Raw genomic sequence first — 21,136 nt, forward strand, 5'->3', positions numbered from 1 at the left:
CCTTCTTTACAGACACCAGAGCTTCTGTACAAGTCACTTGCAGCAAAACTTGTCGTGGGCATGCCATTTAAGGTCCATCTTCCAAATTACACTTTTTAGCATGATAGATTGCACAATATCAAAATTCACCACAATCATTGACATGTCAATTCTGTTGATACAGGATCTGGCAACAGTTGACTCGATCTTATTGAGACAACTACCACCTGTTGACGACGATGATTCTGTGAGAACCCTACTGAAATTTTCTTCATTTCTAGTCACACACTCACATATTGTGATTTACTTTTGAATACATTTTCCAAGCATTGAACTCAATCTTATTTGTTAGTTAGCTCACTGGAACAATGACCTGATAATATTCTTTTAAATTGTGATCAGCGTCTGGCTCTCAAAAGGTTGATAGATGTAAGTATGGGTGTTATAACGCCATTGTCAGAGCAGCTTACGAAACCATTACCAAATGCCATGGTTATGGTAAATTCAAAGGAATTATCAACTAGTGCATACAAGCTTTTGCCAGAAGGTACAACTTGTTACAGATTTTTGAGTACTTATACTTGATTGAACTTAATGTTATCATAGTATTGCAAAGGTATAAATGTTTTACCGGTGGCCTTTGATGTTAATTGATAGCTACTCCTTTTAAGAGGGTCTATTTCCATCTAAATATATAAAAGGCTCTGTGTTGGGGGGAATGCTACCCTGATCATATATAGCTTGCAATTCTTATCATGTGAATCAACTACCTCCCAGGTACACGCTTGGTTGTCTCGGTCCGTGGTGATGAACCCTATGAAGATATGGATCTTCTCAAAGGCCTTGATGTTACAATGCTTTTTTATGACCTGCCATTCAGTGAAGAGAAAATAAGCCGAGTGCATGCAGCAAGGAGGTAAGAATTCTAAATTTCCATTAAATCACTGTTGAGATAAAATTGCAATGATAAGGCTTCCAAACCAGTGAGGCATTGTCCTAGACACTTCATCAATGACGAAATACTATTTGCTTTTTTTCCACAAGTGCTCATTCATAATCCTTGGCATTCATTTACTCTATTGACACGAACCATTTACTCTATTGTTCTAGGCTTTATGAGTATCTGGGAGACAATGATCTAAACTTTCCTGTAATACACCATATTCAGTTTCCAAGTGGAATTCATAGGTAATTACAAGGTTCACTCGTTTCCTCTTTTGTCAGATATCTATGGTATTAGACTTTGTAGTATACCAATTTTCCATGAATTGGGTGTAAATATGCCATGTTGCTGTTAGTATTTCTTTTCTCTGTTGATACAAACACTAGTCACTAAGGTGTTGTAGTGTACTTGCGTTTCCAAATCATATCAATGATAATTCCTGTCTCTATCTCTTTCTGCCTATTTATTGATTTTTCCATTGTGTGGAGTCCAATATTTGAAGCTTTAAACTTTTGGGTAGATGTAAGACATCTAATTTAAGATGCATTCATACAAAAATGGTAGGCTTGGTTGCCAACAGCTGTGGTATACATGACTGAAAAATGACCCTAAATCTTGTTAGGGGTTATTCTACCATTTCCAGAATTTATATTATTCAGAACTGGGTTATGGGACTGAATTGGGTTTTGATCAGGTGGGCATGCTCCAGGATGGCAAGATGTGCAGCCTCATGATCCTCAAGTTCAAGATGCAGCCAACCATGTTGTGAAGAGCCTTCAACAAAAGTCCAATTCATTGTTCCCTTATGAGCTTCAAGAGATTGTCCATGCTAAGGCAGAGGTCAGTAGTGATTTCCTTCAATGTGTTTTTTTTTTGTTTATCGATCATTGATATGTTGAGCTCGATAGTTGGGGTAGCTATTGGTTATGTTTAATTAGCTGTCAGCTCCATCGAGTATTGGGTGATATTTCTGTTTTCTGCATGATTTTAGGAATTGTTAATTTGCTGAGCATTTTTCTTCTAGTACTACCAATATTGGCTTATCGTCTCTAGGTTCAAGTATCTACAAGCATTTGATATGAGTGGCTAAGCCTGTTTTGATATTCTGACTCTTCCCGCGTTTGACACCCTAGCTGAACCAGTGGGGCATTTCATGATTTTCGAAAAACCTATACTTCTTGTTTTACTCTCAGTTTTTGATATATTAAAGGAGACTCTTCAATGATCATTTTGAACATGGTTTTGTGAAAAAAGGAGTTAAAATGAGATACTTATGCTATTTTGAAGTTACTGCACTGTTTCAGGATTTCTGCAGAATTCAGCATTTCATTCACTTTGGATTCTTGTTTGACCATCCATTTGAACTGCGAATAACATGAAACTATGCAAAATATTAGCTTTGCATGTCTACTTGAAATCTGGAAAGTTGTGCTTAAAATCACTGAAAGAATAGTTGTTGGTGAATTTTTCTTTCTTGTTACCAGTTTTCTGAAACTGTCTCAAGCTTGCAGCTTATTGTTACTCTTAGAATGCTTATGAGTATGTTTGTAGGATTTTGGGTATTTCCGGCAATTTTTATTGTTTTAGTTCGTGTTTTTTTCGACTTAGAAATCAAACCCTTTTGATTATTTTATGTATAACTGTTTTAGATTTGAAAGGGGTTTTCTTGGTCTTCATAGATGCATATAAACACGGTGCATTTTTAGTTGTTCTGGTGCTATACTTGGGGAGTTCAGTTTGTTTTCCAAATTATCCTTTGTACTATAAATGAAATTTTAATCATTCATGCTCTTTTTTTCCTAATGAAATTACCTTCTACAAATGTTTACCTTTTAATATGTTTTGGTGCATTTTTGGGTTTGTACCTTATACATGTGTTATAAATCAACTTCACTTGACCCTAAATCTAATGTAAGTTAAGCGCTTTCTCTCTCATGCTATTTAGATGATGCACTTTTCCTTCTCTATAGATAGAGAAAAAGTTGATGGTTTGATACTGACTTGTGTGTTGCTTTCTTTGCAGATCATATTGTTCAAATAAAGGATGGTGCATAGTTGGTGCTGGGAAGGCAGGTGGAGAGCTAGATTTGATCCCACATCCCACCACTTCCTGATATTAATCCTGATTTCTCTCAAGTATTATGTACCAATTCATTATCAAAGTACTAGGTCGATCATTTTACTTTTGGGTTTAGTGAACATATGCCACTTTGGCTTTTAGGTTTCATGATTTTGTGGAACAATGACTAATATGAATGCATCTTGGTGGATCCATTTGATGATTTGCAGTGTGTTTTGTTTCCAATTGATCACTGTTCATTAGGTAAAATGGAGCTATGCTCAAAATATAGCAAATGAAATTGATCGTACAACAGTTTTATAGTGTGGCAATCCAACGTTGTCTGAATACACAAAACTGGCCATTCACTCAATGCATTCTTTACATATCACACAATGGTTTTCAAGAAAAAATGTCTTCTCATTTTACAATCACACAACGATAAAAACTGAACTAATGTTGTCCAAAACCAATTCACACAACAAACAGACATTAAAAATGAAGTGTGATAGTATATCAGACGACGATGACATCAAAGAACACGTTGTCTGACTAGGCTTTCCAACAACAGTTTGAAAACAAGTTCTGTTGTATGAATGATGCATCTGCCATGCTGTGCAGCAGCTCTGCCTAGCATCTGCCGAGAGAAGACACAACGGTGATAACAAAAATCTGTCGACTGATTGCATGCATATCATACAACGGTGTTGCACCGTTGTGCAAATTTTAAACACACAACGCTCCGATACACAACGGTGAGCGTCCAAATCAGACAACGAATTTTACCCGTTGTCTGTTTCATTTTTTGGTGTAGTGGTTCTTTGTTAATAGCCAATATTAAAGTTAACCTTTGTTCTTTGTTATATATTAATGTAATCTCTAATAAGTTTATTATAGGTTACATTACCAAAAGGTTCTTTTTAAATGTTATCTATTCTTTGAAACTGTTCTTTAATTTGTTCTTCAAGTCTTGGCTCAACACATCACAATTCCATTATAAATGTATAATTTTAGAGAGGTTACATTGTAAATAGGTTTATTATAGGTTAGTTTAATCTATGTAAAAGTTTCATTCAAAAATATCATTTCATAAATGCAATTAATGTGATTTATTTATTTTAAACTGAAATTTCTGCCGAAATCGTAACTTTATCCGAAATTTCCTTAAATTTGAAAAATCGAAACCGAATTTTGAATCCTTGTTTCTTGGTAACGCGGTTAACCTAGAACCTAGGATCTACAACAGTAACTTGGAGCTTGCCAGTATAGGAATATCACATACCAAATGGCCCCACAACACATTAAGCGCTGCGACTCTGATTTCAACCCATCCATTTGTAGTGATGCTATGGTGGCTGGAACGAAGGTACTGGGTGGCAAAACCACTGACCCAAGAAACGACAACAACAACCGAACCACCGAGAGATAATGAAAGAAGCGCTTTATTCCAAGCAAGCTCGAGATGGAGCAATACGGCTTCAGTGAAGTTCACGGCGACCGTGTTTGGGCGTAGGAATTCATTGAAAACAGAACGTAGCCTGCTTTCCTTCATTGTCACCGGTGCTCTGCACAGAGACTCTTTTATATCGATTGCAATATAAGGTGGCACCGTCTCTTCTTCTTTTACTAGGGAAAATGCAAGCACTTCTTCATCTGCCGCGTTGAGCTTAGAGTCTTAAGTGATGGATCTTGGTTGTTTCGCTTGCTTTTTTGGGGTCAGGATCGCTCTCCAGTCATCCGTTGTTGAGTTCTTGCTCGATGATCTTGGCTGTTTCACTTGCTTTTTCGCGCTTGTAATCGCTCTCCAGTCTTCCATTGTCAGAATACGGTCGGGCCGTCCAAGCTCTGAGAGGGTCGCCAATTTATAGCCTTGAGTTATCTAAATACGCTCTCACCGGCGGGGCTCTGGCTAGGCTAAGAAGCTTGTGACTGTGGTGAATCCTGATCTGCCCAGTTTACCCATACCATGTGCATTATTTGATGAGCAGTAGCAGCGTCATTCACCGTCACCTTGGTGGGCATTCGTCATCCCCGGCTTGATAAACTTAAATTCTAAATTCCTAACTAGAGAGAAAACCAACTTTTCTGAAAAACTGGGTGGGAGACTGGGAAGGATTTGTAGGTGTTTTTATTTATTTAATTTTTGGATTAAATTCAGTTTACTCCCTTGAAATTTGGGCCTAAAATCAGATTGGTCCCTATTTCTGAAAATCGATTACGATGGTCCCTATACTCTCAAATGACATCACCCGAGTCCAAAATTTAAATTTGGCTCGAAACATGACGTCAGCTGCTGAGTTGGAGCCGACATAGGGGCCCACTTTTCAGTTTTTTCAACCACAAGAAGGGCAAAACGGACATTTTCACAATAAAATGATTTAAAAAAAAAGAGAGGAAGATGTCTTCGTTTTCTTCTGAACCTCCAATTCCCTTTCCTCCTCCTCCTCCTCCTCCTCTTCTTCTTTCGAACCCATCAATTAAAAACCAACCATCGTCAAAGAAGTCTGATCAATTCCCATAACTGTATCACTCAATTTCCACATCTAAACACAACATTGATATCATATTACAAAGAAAAGAAAATGTCACAGAGTGATCACCTACCTAGTAGCATTACAAACCCATAATCACAATCCATATAAGCTCAAATGCACATCTTCAAACACAAATTGAAGTTCGAAACCCATAATCACAATTCACAACATCTTCCACTGTACCCCAACCAGCAATTCGAGGATCATATGCTGCTTTCACAAAATTCTCACAAATTTGAGGAAGCGATAATCCACTAGAGAATCGGCTCTTTAACTAATCAGCTATCTAGAAAACCAAAAACCACAACTCTTTCAAATTCAACACCGAACACTGTAAATACACAAAATCAAAAGCAAAATGTGAGAATGGATCAAAACCTCGCCGCGCAATGTCATGGTCAAGACACGTCCTTTCTTGACCCACTCCCAAGGATAAGCAATGAGCATCCGAAGCTTGACGACGAAGCTCTTCCAGAGGCTCACCTCCTGAAACTGAAACTTGCCGCTCGGATAGTTCTTGTCCGTCGTAGCTTTGCACTTTCGACATCAATTTTAGCCTCGGGGGCTGAAACGCTGCCATTTTAGGTCGATTCGTCTGGTTTGGTCACAGACGATGACTCGCCGAAGGCGTGGACGGAGAGGCGGCGGCGGAGAAAGAGAGGAGGAGGAGAGTGAGAGAAGACAGAGGAATTGCTTAAGGGGTTCTTGGAAGACGGAGGTGTCGATGAAGGGGGCGGCGGACATGGAGGTGTCGGGGGAGACGTCGTTCTTGCCGTCGGAAGAATCGATGGGTCTGGGTCTTTTCTGGTCCGACTCAGAGCTAGTGAGGAAGTTGTTGATGACCCGACCAGAGCAGGTGCTCTGGAGCTGGATCTGGGATTTGCTGCGGGTACGGATGCCCAGAGGTCGCTTGGAAGCTCTATTTGCTTCCATGGCCGCTTCACAGAGAGAGAGAGAGAGTATAGAGAAAAAAAATTAAAAAAGAGAGAAAAAAATTAGAAAATTTTGAAATGTCCATTTTGCCCTCATTGTGGGCCCCCATGTCGGCTCCAACTCAGCAGTTGATGCCATGTTTCAAGCCAAATTTAAATTTTGGACTCGAGTGATGTCATTTAAGAGTATAGGGACCATCACAATCGATTTTCAGAAAGATGGACCAATCTGATTTTAGGCCCAAAGTTTAGGGGAGTAAACTGAATTTAATCCTTAATTTTTTTTTTAATACAGAGGTATTTATAGGTTGGGGACTTGGGGTTAATGGGCCCGCATTTGCTTTTTTCCTTTTTTTTTTTTTTTTTTTTTTTTCTTTTAGGTCAAACTTGTTTTTATCTTAAAAAAAAAAAACAATTGTTTCAACAAAATGATTTTTTCGATCCCGGCTTTCTAAAAAAATAAAAAAAACAACATGATTTTTCTCCCAAAAATTGAAAGGAAAAATTTTAAAAACAGTGCATGACGTTTGGTCACTCTAAATTTAGGTTAATTTACTTTTCAAAGTATTAAAATGGTACATGACTTTCAAAATCCGACCTAAATTTGGTACATGCTCCATTTTTTTTTGAGAAGATTGGTACATGCTCCGTTAGTTTGAGTAGTCTCTGTCAAATTTGCAAGGGCAAACTCGTCTAGCAAGGATTGATTGAAAAAAAAAAAACGTGCATGTTATTGCTATGGACACCCAATATGCAACACCTCATCATCTCCTCCACCATTGCCACCATTATCACCGGTATCACAGAACCTTAGTAGGGACAAATAAAGTTGGTATATAAAGTTGCTTAGTAGGGAATCCGCGCATGTACCCTTCAAGCGACATAGAATCTGGAGGGGGTGGTAACCAGGTCACAGTGAAACCTAGTGAAGATAATTTGGCAGCTTTATCTTCACTAGGTTTCAGCTTAATTAATCAATATTGTTCTCTTTATCATGCTGTACTGGCTTTTCAGTTCATTTTAGGTCACCAGTTTCCAAAAAAAAAAGAAGAAGTTCATTTTGGGTAACCGGAATTGTTTTCACATGTTAAACTGTTAAACACCAACCCTTTTCAGTAAACTGCAACTAATTAGTTAGCTGTGATTGATTGTAAATTTGGAAGGTGAACTTTTACCAAAGATGTGTATTTATTTATTATCAAACTTTGTGTAGGTGGATGGTGATCATTAGACGTTCCTCTTTTTTGAGGTTCTTGGTCTTGTGTAGGACAGTTTCTGTTCTTTTTGTGCTTCGATTTCAGTTTATCTTACCAAAATATACAGAAGAAGAAAACAGAGAATGATTGATATTTTGTAATATCTTCCTTTTCGTATGATGACTTTGTTTTTAGTACTTCATTTCCACCCTAGCCTTTTGTGGTAATTCTTATGTGGTTGATGGTTAGTTGCTAATTAAATTGTTCTTTAATCCGAGGCTCATTTTCTAGTTGGTTTGTGCTGCAAAAGTTTAGAAGTTAGTTGGAGAAAGTTTGAGTTGCCAAAGTTAATGGTCCTTGAGACGTCACACTCTGATTCAAGTTTCATTATTTTGTTGATCTTTCAGCTCAAAAGCATATCTGAGGATTCAGTAGTTGTAGACCGAAAACAAAACATATTACAGTACTTTGTCCCTATATGGAAGATACTCAGAGAGTCAGAGATGCATCGCTGACTTGGCTAAGAAGTTTTGCTGTAATGTACTTGACAAGGAAGCTATCTCCTTCTATGGTCTAAGTTCACATACCTTCTTCTTCTGTATGTTTACAATAATTCATACCATGGCAATGCTTCTTTAGCTTTCCATTTTAATTCATGGTTTGAATGATGCAATGCCAATTCAAACGAACAGGTATTTGATGGCGATTTATCATAATATTGAATTGTCAACAACAAGACTTGAAATGCTTGACAAGTCTTTCAAGTCTTCTTCCCACAATTATGTAGAACACCGGCATTATAGGTGCCTAGAACAAAAACACCATGGATCCAGGGCTCTACAAATCTACAAAATCAGGGGATGTTTGATTCCTCAGAAAACTTCTTGGTGATAATTCTAGCCTTCTATATAAACTTACACCTTGAGAAAACACACCCCTCCATATAGCTGTGCAATTCGGACACAAAAATGTCGTGGTTGTGATTTATTGCAGATCCGGATCAGTTCTCAAACAGCAAAACTAACAGTGGCTGCAAGGTTTGGTCAGTTCTCTATTGTCAACTATCTTGTCAAACTTTAAGGGTTCGCTACCTTATTAATGAAAAATGAATACGATCTAACAGTCGGATTTCCTCGAATCAAAATCCTAAAATCCGAACACAGAAATTCCATATCGATTTCAAAAGTTCGATCACCAATCACAAAAAAAAAAAATCATATTGACACGTTCGTATCACAAAACTCTATCTGACGAGCCAAAGCAGAAGGCCAGAAACAACCTCACGTGCCCCCACACTCAGCCACAAGTGGCTGTGCATGAGCCCAACACGCCGCCGACTCCGACTCCGACTCCGATTTGGGTCACAACACTTATTCCAAAATGTTCATTAAAACATCCCCAACAATTTTTACAACTAGCACAAAGTCCAATTTCAATCAAGGTAGTCGGAATTTACTTTGAAAGCCGCAGAAATCCATAAAACTTCAAGCTTTCGATTCTTCCTCCTCTCTTCAAATCGCTTCAAGATATTTGGAGTGTCTGCTCTATAGTGAATGGGCTTCAAAACCCAACCCATTTCGTCTTTGGAGTTGGAAGTTATGGTTGGGTCGACTTTGTGGGTCTGCCGTTGTGGTTTTCAGGTCACTACGCTTTCTACACTCCAAATGGTGCTCCACCACCACCAAGGGGAAGAAGAGGAAGCCGGCGTGTGTCGAACACCATCGGTGCGATGCTAAACGGAGGCCGGAAGGGGGAGCACCCGTCGGGTCTCTGGTTAGGGTCGGATCAGGCCGTGGTTCGAGCTAGAGAGAATTAGGGTTTCTACTTTGGGCTGAAGGGTGAAAAATGACTTACCATTTTCGGTAAGTCCTCCATTTATACCCCTTTCTTAGAATAGTAACTTTAGTTTTTTGACCATAACTTTTACATACGAACTCTGATTTGAGTGTGTCACATGTCTACGAACTTGGTTTGACTTCCTCTACAATTTTCGTGAAGAAAATTTTCTCAAATGAGGAACGACATAAAAAGTCAACTCTTCAGTAAACTAAAAGTTTGAAACAAGGTAAAACGTAACAATAGTTTTCGTTTACCGTCCAAATGACTAGTAAACCAGTAAATTTAGGTATGGGACATAACAGCAATGGCAAACCCAAGTAACGATCATATTCTTTTACACACTTCACTTCTAGAATACTTGCCTAGTGAGCTTGGACTGCTGGAGCCATATTCTTGCTGAGAACCACACTATTTTTTTGTAAATTTATTCATTGTCCCGTAGCTCTCTCATACACATCAAGCAGGGTTCTATACTTTTAACATTCATCCTCCACAGCTGACCCAAAAAGAAAACTATCATCTGCAAAAAATAAATAATGAAGAATAGGAGCACCTGGACACATGCGCAATCCCTGCAAACTACCCTCAGTCACTTTAATTCCTACGTCGTACTTTAGTGTGAAAATTAATTTAATCCTTACATTTTTAATGTCATCAGAAAAGTGGTGATGTGCTTCAACATGAGATTTTTTTTTTTGGACAACGATGACATATAAATGCCCCTAAACTGGACCACCTACTATTCTCCGAACTCGAGTTAGTGTTGGATGCATTGTATTTAGTGAATTTGTATTGACCATTGTTTCAATAGAGTTTTTTTCTTTTTCTGTTTTAATGTAAAATGTGGGTTAGAGACTTAACTTTTTAATTTTGGGCGGAGCCAATGTCAAATCATGATAAAATCTAGAATGAACAATCGATAATTTCATTTGAACTACAAATAGTAACTTTAGATTTGATTTTCTTTATCAATCAATACATATTATTATTATCAATTTTTTATTTAATGGGTGGATTTGAAAAGATTAAAATTTAAAAAATTGGGTTCAATTGTCAACTCAATCAAATTATTTTTAATAGAAGTTAATATTATTTAGGAAAATGTCTATTTACTTAAATTTGAGCTACACTTATCCCATTTACTCAAACATCTTACTAGATTTCCCACTTACCCAACAAATTACATATTTTTCGCTCTAATACCTAATTAAGTTATTTATTTATTTATTTTTGGGACACTTTTGCCTCTCTCCATTTGTCACTTAGAGAGAGAGAGAAGTCATCGGAGACTTCTTCGGTCACCCGTCGAGGAACTCTGGTGACTGGTCGCTGGAATCCCGTCACCGGAAGTCGGAATCCGGTGGCCGGTCTCCGAAATCTAGTGACCGGTGATCGGAGTCCAGCGTCCGATTTTATTGTTCTCCAATAATAACAAATAAACTTATTGCCCCACAATAATATGTTGGGCTTTATTGGGGGGGGGGGGAGTAATACAAGTTTCCTGCGACCTCTTTGAGAACTTCCGGCAACCTCCGGACTGGTGACCAGAGTCTGATTTTATTGCCCTCCATTAATACCCAATAAACTTTTTATTGCCCCCCAATAAAAATTTATTGGATTATTGGGGGGTAATAAAAGTCTCCGGCGACCTCTTGGGGAACCTCCGGCAACCTCTGACCTGTGACTTGATTCCGGCGACCGATGACCGAATTCCCGCAGCAGTTGACCGGAGTCCTGCGGCGTCTCTAGTGACTTTTTGATTATTTGGAGGACAAACTTGTCTTTTTACATTTAAATGGGGTAAGTGGACACATAAAATCTTTTAGTGGTGTAAGTGAACATTTGTTGGGCCCAAATCATTTGCCAAATACAGGACGGGCTTTATTGGCACGAACTTTATATGCTCATGGGCAGGCCTGTGCTTCACATATTTGTGAAAGCGCAGGTCATTCCTTGCTCATTTAGGGCTAGTTTGGGATTGCTGTGATTTAAAAAAAAAACGGTTGCTACTGTGTTATGAGAATAATCAACTGTGAATTAAAACAGTTTCATGTTTGGTAAATAATATTTTTAAAAGTGTTGTCAGTACATAAAACAATTGCAGAGTATGTTTTGATCTACAACAGCTTCTAAAAGCAACCTCTGGGCTGCTTCTAAAATCTGCTGCTAGTGACCTATAACTTCCAATTAAAGCTGCTTTTTATTTATTTACCAAACACAATAAAATCTAAAATTTTGAACAAAAGCTGATTTTTTTTAAAAAACGAAGCAATCCCAAACCGGACCTTAATACTTATGGGTTACGGCTACAGGCACTCAGGGCCGGACAATAATTGGGCCATCATATCTTAGGACAAAACTAACCCAACCCCACCCCATTTTACAGGCCTAGTGTCACGCCCCTGATTTTTAACAAAAATAAAAATCGATATATATAATCCCATAATTATACATGCGTGAACGTTCAGTCATCAATACAAATACCTGGAACATCTTTCCCTTAAAACAAGTATATACTGATGCCCTGAACCAATCCAAGTTAATATACACTCGCTCCACAGAGTTATATATTACACAAATTTACGAATTAAATTGTCATCACAAAATAAAACGTAAATGCTCCTCAGAGCTTACTACATAGCGGAAGTCATACACTGGCAAAGCCAACAAAATTTGCTTCCTACCCGTTCTGCTACCAACAAGCTACCTCAGCTTCAGCCACGATTTTCCTGACCTGCAGGATTAACCCCTACACCGTTTGAATGGTGCACTGGGGTTGCCAAACAACAAACCCGGTAAGCTTTTGCAAGCCCGTATGAGTAACTCATGAACATCAATCAACAACTCACATCAATCTACTTAAGGAACACATGCAACCATGATTCCTTCTAACATTCCACATCCTTTCCACAGAAAGGACAACATGAGTCACCGCCGTGACAATGTTCTATTTGCTAACTTAAACATCAAGTAGCAATTCAAGCCTCATCTAGACAATTAAAGAAGAATACCATCGGAACTCTCCTTTAAACTACATACCTATGAGTCTCCAGCAACCTCGACCGTTACTCCCATAAGCTATCATGGCAGACAGACTAGAGCTCTATTGAAATCGTAATCACTCGTCCTACCAAGGACGTGATTACCTATTTCCTGCCTTGGTCACCATCTGCGACCTGTCACCATCTGTGACATATGATTTCAGACCCCGTCTGATCATGAAATCAAACATCAAGGTCGCCATCTGCAACCTGTCACCATCTGTGACATATGACCTTCACACCCCGTCCGGTCTCAAAGTCGAACGTTAAGTAAGTCACACCTGACCTAAAACGTTACTAACATCTAATTTCGGCTTTCCTATCCCTGCTCACCATCTGTGACCCTTGGCACAAAGACCAATACATTTAAACGAGTCACGCTTGACTCAAAAATGTAACATCAAACTCAATACATTTCAACAATAGAAAACATCTTTTTCCACAATATTGTTTCCATGAAAAGTCACATTCAACAATAATATAAGCATCATCATGCATATTATTCATCAAATACCATCCACAAGAATATATATATTTCACATAAATATATATATACGTAGTCATTCGCTCAGGAATGCCTACTAATACCAACTATAATTTGCAGTTAATTAATTAACGCCAAAACAATAATGGTACTTCTGTTCGTAAAGATCCTTGTAAGATTTACTCACCTCGAATTCCCGCTGCGTCTTCAACCAAGAACAAAGCGGCCAATCCGCCAATTAACCGTCCAAATACTTCGTCAAGTACCTAATCACAAACGGTTTCCACTTAGTAACGATTCACATTTGATTTAAGTCCGAAACCCCTGTTTTGAACTAAAATCCCCAAAGTGGCGCCAATCGAGGCAAAACCACATCCGAGACCTCCCAAAGTCTCCGGAATACGCCCACGATCGATATGACCCAAACACAAGTTGATCGGACGCTCGAATCCTCACGGATCGAATAAATTCACCGATATGAAATGGTAAAAATCATAACAAATTCATTCGAACTCCAAAACTTGCATATTATATATCGAAACGCTCATATCAACGAGTAGAAGACCTATAATACCAGAAACAGTCCCATACATGGCCGGAACGCCGCCACAGGCGGTGGCGCACCGCCGCCGGCCAAAACTCAATATTTCACAAAACTCCCAACATCAAAAAGCTTCATCTAAGCATGCTTGTGAAATCTCATAACTAACTCGAAGTCAGAAAACAACCATAAGGGATCGAAAACTACCTCACAAGCCGTGAACAGTAATCCAAACTGAGTTGATCGAGTTTTCACATGTATCCTTCCAAACAACCACCACAGATCGCACAAGGAGGCTGCTGCGAACTCCCCAGGCCAAGGTTGAAACGCCGCCGACGTTGGAAGCCGGAAAACCAATCGGGTCCAAGAACACCCAACTGCACCGCCTTGCAGCGCCGCCGTGGAGGAGAATCGGAGCTAGAGGACACCAGAGGGACGACCAGACGGAGGAGGCGAACTGATCTGGAGAGTTTTCATCGCCAGAGACCGCCGCAGTTCGCCGGAAAAGTCGGGTCGGATCCTCCGGGTTCGGGTCGGGTCAGACGGAAAACTCAGATAGTGAAGGTATCGACCGAGAGAGAAAAAAAGGTTTCCGGAAATGGAAACTGAAATTATGAAAATAATTTCTGATTTTCTCTATTTATACTAAAACGGAAACTTCTTCCGATAGCCATAACTTTCTCATACGAACTCCGATTCCCGCGTTCCGCATGTCCACGAACTCGTATCGACGCGCTCTACAACTTTCATGAAGAAAGTTTCCCGAGAATCCCAACGTACAAAAAGTCAAACTTCACACGACCCCCTAAACTGTGAAATTCAAATAATTATACGGACGAAAACCATTCCACTTCACATACAATCTACGAATAAAGCACAATAACAATTATTCGTACAACTGGTCCATTATTAATTACTAAAATTAAATAACAGAAATCCAGGTCATCACACCTAGTTAAACACACCTTTCAAAACCCAGCCTAAATTCTTTCTCTCTCTCTCTCTCTCTCTAAATGTCATATTCTGCTCCAATATCGCTTGACACTTCTGTATTTACTTCAAGCTAATTATGGATTTTCATTTTATATCCCTACCCGCGCACCCTATGGTATGGGGATATATATTCCCATTTCTTTTATGTGATTAACCCCTTTATTTAACTTGCTTCTGTAACTAACATTGAATTTGAAATTGAAAACCGTATAAGATGACTAGAGAGATATATTGACGAACATGCGAATTGATTATCTGATCTAACTAACATCGTAAAGGTTATGTTTCAAATCTCACTGGAATCAATATGAATGGGGTGGGGATAAAAAAAAAAATATTGGCGAAGTTTAGTGAGATGAATGCACAACATGTTTCAAATCCAATTAAAGAAGGCATCGACTCACATTTATACTTTATGTAAACAAACTGAAATAATAATAATAATATTGCATTTCTTCTATCTATTACACAGAGGGATGGAATATCAACTACAATAATCTATAACAACCGAAACAAAATGTTTACACCGTACCTTTGATTTTCACTTGAAATTTGTACAAAGAATAAAGATTTATGAATGCAAATGTAATCTGTTTATACATATTTGGTAACAATTTATTCATCTAGTTTTGGTTACCATGAATTAATGCATGTTTGAACAACCTACCTGATATATGACAAAAATAATAACAAGAACTAGCTGCAGAGAAAACATCTATAGGACACCATTCTGCACAAAGCATGGCTTAATTGGCATGCCTTGTTTTCGGTTTCGGTTTCGGTGGAGCGCGTACATCTTGGGGACTTGGTGTTGGGGCGCGTACATCTTGGGGACTTGGTGTTGGGGCGCGTACATCTTGGGGACCCTTTGAGCTCCCCTTTGCCAACGTGTCCTGAGGGGAATACATGATCAATTGCAACTGCTTATCTTGTGACTTAACTCTTAACGATGATGGTTATGGACATAAATCACTTTGCTTTCCAAAGGCCTTATTTATACTTGTCGAGGGTTGCTGCTGTCCTGCCGGAGGGTTATTTCGATCAGGAAAGTGAGGGGAAACTTTAATTAGTTACGTAGCCCCAATGTGCAAGTACCACAGAAAGTTCAAACTCTTTTACCATATATCACGTTTGATTAAATGAAAACCAAATCGTCCTAACAACCGGCCAGTTTTCATGAGTTAGGGATAGCTAGTTTGGTTTTCAACAGTGTAATGCAAACTATCCAATGCTGGCTGTTGGATAGTAATACATGAGTACATGATTTCTTCCGGGCCATGGAGAGCTTGCTTCCTGTTCTACGTAGTGCTTTCTTTTTTGTTTCTCGTTAATTTCCTTGATCAGATTGGGTATATGAATATCCTTTTGTTAATATTGACTGAAACCAATCGGTGGAAGAACATGACTAGAAATTAGGGATATACCCACACCTGCGTGCAAATTACGTCGTTGATCAAATGATTCAAATCTATACGTACAAGCTAGGAAATTGTTGGACAGAGTAAGCTAATGAGATCTCATATTACAGAAGGAAATCGTGAAGAGCGAATGACCAAACAGAGCGTAGCAAGCTCTATCTTCTTGTCCATTTACAGACCCAGAAACAAATTCACAAAAGACTCGGGAAAATCTATTGTAGCTCTTACAGGAATTGCTATGCGGTTCTGGGGAACTTGCATAAGTTCACTCAGATAAATTCTAAACCGCGTTTGAACCGCAAGGTTTGACGGGTCTGAATCTCATTTTTCATTGCCACCTACTAGTGCATGTAGCTTGCTGGGTATTATATCTTTGGCCTGCAGATTTCGTGTCCCACTTCATTGTTTCCTTATTTATTTCACTTAACTCGGACAACTCTAGAGTCCAAGATCGAACTCCTGCAATGTTTCCTTGCAGATATCTATGGGTATTGGTTTGATAGTCTTCTGTTAAAGCTGTTTCGGGGAAATATTTGAAGACATTCTGCACCAATTTTTTCAGACAGTGATTTGGTGCTGTTCACGCAAGCACGACTGGCATAAACTACCCCATGAGGAAATTAAAGGGATGTTGTGTTGGGAATAGGGAGAACCTTACCATGGATGGATCAAACTTGATAAGTAAACATTCAAAACAAAAAACAGAAATTTCACCAAGTAAATTTCTGTAATCCTCGGTCAGCAAGAAGAAAAGAACTCGAACGTAAACATCAACTTCATCTTGTGTAGTTTACAAGAACTTGATGCTGAGAATTTGGGTATGGAAACAAGTAACCCTAACGTCAGAGCAACACTATTTCCAATTAATTTCATTTTCTATGAAGAGTTTATTATGGAATTGAACCAACCTTTCATACCAACGAGTTCTGTGGTTTGGTTTTCAGAGAAGTGAGTTTGAATGGTACGTGATTGCTTCTAGGATTGCTCCTCCTAAATCACACATTCCTGGAAAGGGAAAAGAAACTTTTGGCTGATTTTAGTCTAACTTCACGGAGGTTTCTTTCTTATATGTTTTCATATTAGGAGTTTGATCTTTGATCTGAAATGGCTTCTGCACGTAATTGAATGTCATTGACTTTGAAAACCATCGAAGACGATGAACATAAATTAGGGATAGGCATGTGGATCAGAAGATATATATTATCAAATTACAGAAGAAATAATCAAATTCAACGGATCAGCAACAAATTCTGGTCGTCTAATCTTGTCTCGCACCTCGACCATGCAGGCACTTTCTTATAATCTTCCGAGAAACAGTCGGACATGGCATGCCGGCCTGCGCAGAACAACGACCAAACAAACCAGAGTTAGAGAGATGGATGCACAAGGAATCGACGCGTATATGTAGCTTACTGCATACAGTTCTGCGAAAATGAGCCCAAAAAAATTGAACCCGTAACGTCGAGAATGACCATTAGACCAACCCAGTCAACTGTGACCCTGTCGGCTTTCGGGGAAATATATGAGCAACACAGCAGCAGTTTTTTGGTTCTTTCCTTTATTTCTTTTCCTTCGTTTTTGTACGGCAAATGAAGTATATTGATCAATTAAAAGATTGCAGTCAAATGTGGCTTGACTAAGAAACCAAAAAAAGGAAAAAAAAGAAACCCATTGTGGGATCAATATCTGAATATAGAACAGCTGTCCTCATATCATTTGTCGTAAAATCAAGTTCAAAATTTTTGTGGTGTACTCAACTTCACGCGATCATCTTCTTTTCTTCAAATCAGTCGTCTCTCATTCTCCCTTTCTCTGTTTCTCCGTCTCTCCATTCTTCATCTTCGATTATAAAAACAAAAGGTTCAAAAAGAGAAACAACCTAATTTAAAATGGTGAAGGCTTGAGTTAAATTTACAAGGGATGGAGTAGTACTGAGAAGAAAGAGGAGAAAACAAGCTCTTCGACCGCACCACTCTGTCCAAGACCACCGACAAGGTCGAGTTCATAGCCGAAGACCTCACTCACGACTCCACTTCAACTCGCATATCGGGTCGGTGTTGTGCCTTACTGCTGCAATCATAGTGTTGAGTAAAAATTTGCATACAGTGAGCGTAAATGTCACCCAACATAATTTCACTCGTATCCAGTTAGTGAATAAAGTTTTAATTATTTTGGGTTCGACTCATTCAAGACAGAATGTGTCTCTTAGTTACAATCCCTTGTTATAGGAAAACATCGTTTGATTGAAGAAACCAAATGATGGGAGATGTGTTTGTTTGTTTTTGCGGCTGCACCCGGATATCTGAATGGGTTGCTTATGTACCCTTGGAGAGGGATCAAACTACTCGTAGTTCAAGAGTTCTAATGTGTGAATGACTCATTGGAGGGCTTTGATTTTAGAATGAGAGTAGTGTTTAGGGTAAATTTGGTTGAGGTGAACCAGGGATTCGATTTAGAGTTTAGAACGCGGTTGCATCTAGATGAATTTGGTTCTAGATTACCTACATACCCTTTGCAGAATGAAACCACATGTAGTTCTGACTTTTTGTATTAATTTGTTCTGCCTATGTATTTGTATTATTTTGTTCCACCCCTTCATTTCCAATATTCAGTTTTCTGTTCAACTCCATACATGTCACAGAATCAAAGGAGAGGGCTATGAGCATGCTTAGGACTGGTATCACATGATTTTTCGCATGATAGTAACCAAACTTCACAAGCCTCCGAAAGTGGTCCTCTACCATTGGTCTCTCTTTTGGAGTTTGTGAGTGGAATTTATCAGGTAAGTTTGAACTAAAAATTAAATACCTGAGGGCTGAGGAACTTTCTAGTTTTTTATAATTTTTAGTTCGAGTTAATAGTTTTATATTCTCTTTTATTTTATTTTATTTTTTTCATCATCCCTCTCTCGCTTTTGCTTATCGGTTGGACCCCATATTTACTTTCTTTTGTAAATAATTTTTTAAGAAGGAACCAGAGCTGTTGTTTGGAAGTAACTCAAATAAAGGCATTTTTTCCCTATACTTGATGAAGGTTTAGTATCTTTATCTACTTGGAAGATATTTCAATCATGAACTGTCATAAAAAGAGGATGTGGTCGGGAACAAAGGTTCTAGATATACCAAATCACCTTAGTTTCTGTGTGCTGGGTTATTTAAAATCCCGATTTATCTATATGTGAACTGTTGAATAACTGTTGCTACTGCTTGCGCCATTTGTTCCTCTTGAGGATCCTGAAAAGTACCAACACTATCTCTTTGTTTCTTCTTTATTCTGGGTTGTCAGTTTCCTTATGCAGAACAGTCAGCATAAAGACAATGACGATGTTTCATTTTTCAGTAAATTACCAATTGTCAGATTTTGATGTTTAAACATTTTAGAATTTGGACTAACAGTGTTATTATGCAGACAATTCAAATCTGAACTTATATATACTTTGATGTTTAATTATAAAACTTCGAGATACAGTCTGACGCTTCTTTGTTTGGAATTAATTTTTTAAATTTTGGTTATTATCTTTGTTTGGTATCCTTTGGGATTAGTTTGATGTAGATAACAAATTTTAAGGCTATCATCCTTTTAAAAAAAATTATTTCAAATTTGCAGGAAGGAGATAGATGGGGAGCTGAGAGTCAACCATTGCTCCAACAACAGCAGTAAAATGTAGAGTAGAGCTGAAGCTTTGCAAAATGTTGGGTCCACCATTCATGAGCTGAGTAATATTTTCAACCAGTTGGCTACATTGGTTTCTGACATCTGAGCAAGGAAAGATTTATAAGTTGAAAAACTGAATGTGTGCATATGATCATTGTACTCAATATAAGAATACACAAATTTACCTGGAATTGCAGCCATTGTTGAAGACAACAGTTTGAACTTGTGAGCTGGTGTACTTGTTTTGTTCTCCTCTGAGCTATCCCCTAAGCTGTCTCTAATGGGCAGAGAACAATGTATGCCTGATAATAGCTAGAGCAGGGACCAAGTACTTAAGTAGGCAAAAAAACTAGCCACCTTCCCATAAAGGTTTACTAGTCCTAATAGCAGTAGGGATATCAATCCTGATTCACATACAAAAGAGTTTACTAATGATACAAAGCATGACCATTACGTAAATTTGTATCCTCAATGCAGGAGGAATTAAACTAGAATAGCGCACTCTGTCCGATTACTTTTTCTGCAAGTAGAGTAGCAAATTATTGCATTCCTAATCAAGATTGATAAGTCCACAAAATCTTACAAGATTGCTATTAGGTTTCTCTAATTTCACCTTATTACATTGTTACAGAAGTTGGTGCTAGCTCTAAGCAAAGATAGTACTAATAATGGAATTTTTTGCTTTTCTAGTATTTCACACATATGTATGTTTTTATTATTACTGGTGAATTGTGTAAGAAAGCAACCAATACCATCTCTTAGATATGTAGGAAGTTGAGCTAATGGTATGCCTCTCATATTAGATAAGAAAGGTAGAAAAAGAAGTTCAAAATAAGCCTGCAACTCAAAGGAAATAAAGGTTGCACAGATTCATTTTCAAAACCTACAAAGAGTAAAACTTTTGAGAAATGTGATTTCTGTAGCCTAACGAATATATGGACAAATTCTATGTCGAGGTTGGGAGTAGTTTTTGTCTATAGTTGTGTTGTGTGCAAGCAATCTGCATAATCAGTAGCAAACTATTTACTGTGTTCAGTATATGCCTATGAAAATCTAAGGATTAAATTCAGTTTAGTCCCTCAAACTTTAGGCCAAACATCAGTTTGGTCCCTCATCTTTTTTTTTTAATCAAACTCATCCCTGATCTCTCAAATTGCATCAATCTCGTCCAAAATTTGAATTTGGCTCGAAAGATGACGTCATGTGCTGAGTTGGAGCCGACACTGGGACCCACTTTTCAGATTTTAGAAGGGCAAAATGGACATTTCATATTTAATCTAATTTCTAATTCTAATTCTCTCTCTCTCTCTCTCTCCATCGAACATCTCGACTGGAGCTTCACCAGCAACACTCCCAAACTGAAATGGCCGGCCCCCAAATCTTCTCTCTACACCCAAAAACTCTTCTTTCTGGGCTCTCTATCTCTCTCTCTTTCTCTCTCCATCGAACATCTCGACTGGAGCTTCACCAGCAGCACTCCCAAACCGAAATGGCCGGCCCCCAAATCTTCTCTCTACACCCAA

At 38.4% G+C, this 21,136-nt stretch overlaps 1 protein-coding gene and 1 long non-coding RNA gene across 3 annotated transcripts; one reads left to right on the top strand and one right to left on the bottom strand.

Moving 5' to 3' along the window:
* Positions 1-3: 3 nt before the first annotated feature.
* On the top strand, positions 4-3,204 carry LOC133732882 (4-hydroxy-3-methylbut-2-en-1-yl diphosphate synthase (ferredoxin), chloroplastic-like). 2 transcript variants are annotated; one of them, XM_062160484.1, is made up of 8 exons: positions 4-72; positions 164-226; positions 382-526; positions 757-895; positions 1,090-1,167; positions 1,617-1,756; positions 2,572-2,833; positions 2,946-3,204. In XM_062160484.1, exons 1-6 carry the CDS (start codon positions 61-63, stop codon positions 1,654-1,656), a joined length of 477 nt encoding a protein of 158 aa, XP_062016468.1. In that variant the 5' UTR covers positions 4-60; the 3' UTR covers positions 1,657-1,756; positions 2,572-2,833; positions 2,946-3,204. The 2 variants fall into 2 exon arrangements, with proteins under 2 accessions (XP_062016468.1, XP_062016467.1); XM_062160483.1 differs by lacking the exon at positions 2,572-2,833 and having other exon boundaries at positions 1,617-1,762.
* Positions 3,205-11,888: 8,684 nt separating this feature from the next.
* On the bottom strand, positions 11,889-12,744 carry LOC133729135 (uncharacterized). Its single transcript, XR_009856249.1, has 2 exons — positions 12,522-12,744; positions 11,889-12,231 (listed from the first exon to the last, which is right to left on the bottom strand). It is a non-coding gene; the product is annotated as an uncharacterized LOC133729135 (long non-coding RNA).
* Between the last annotated feature and the right edge of the window lie 8,392 nt (positions 12,745-21,136).

This window comes from Rosa rugosa, chromosome 2, assembly GCF_958449725.1.
Source record: "Rosa rugosa chromosome 2, drRosRugo1.1, whole genome shotgun sequence".
NCBI lineage: Eukaryota > Viridiplantae > Streptophyta > Magnoliopsida > Rosales > Rosaceae > Rosa > Rosa rugosa.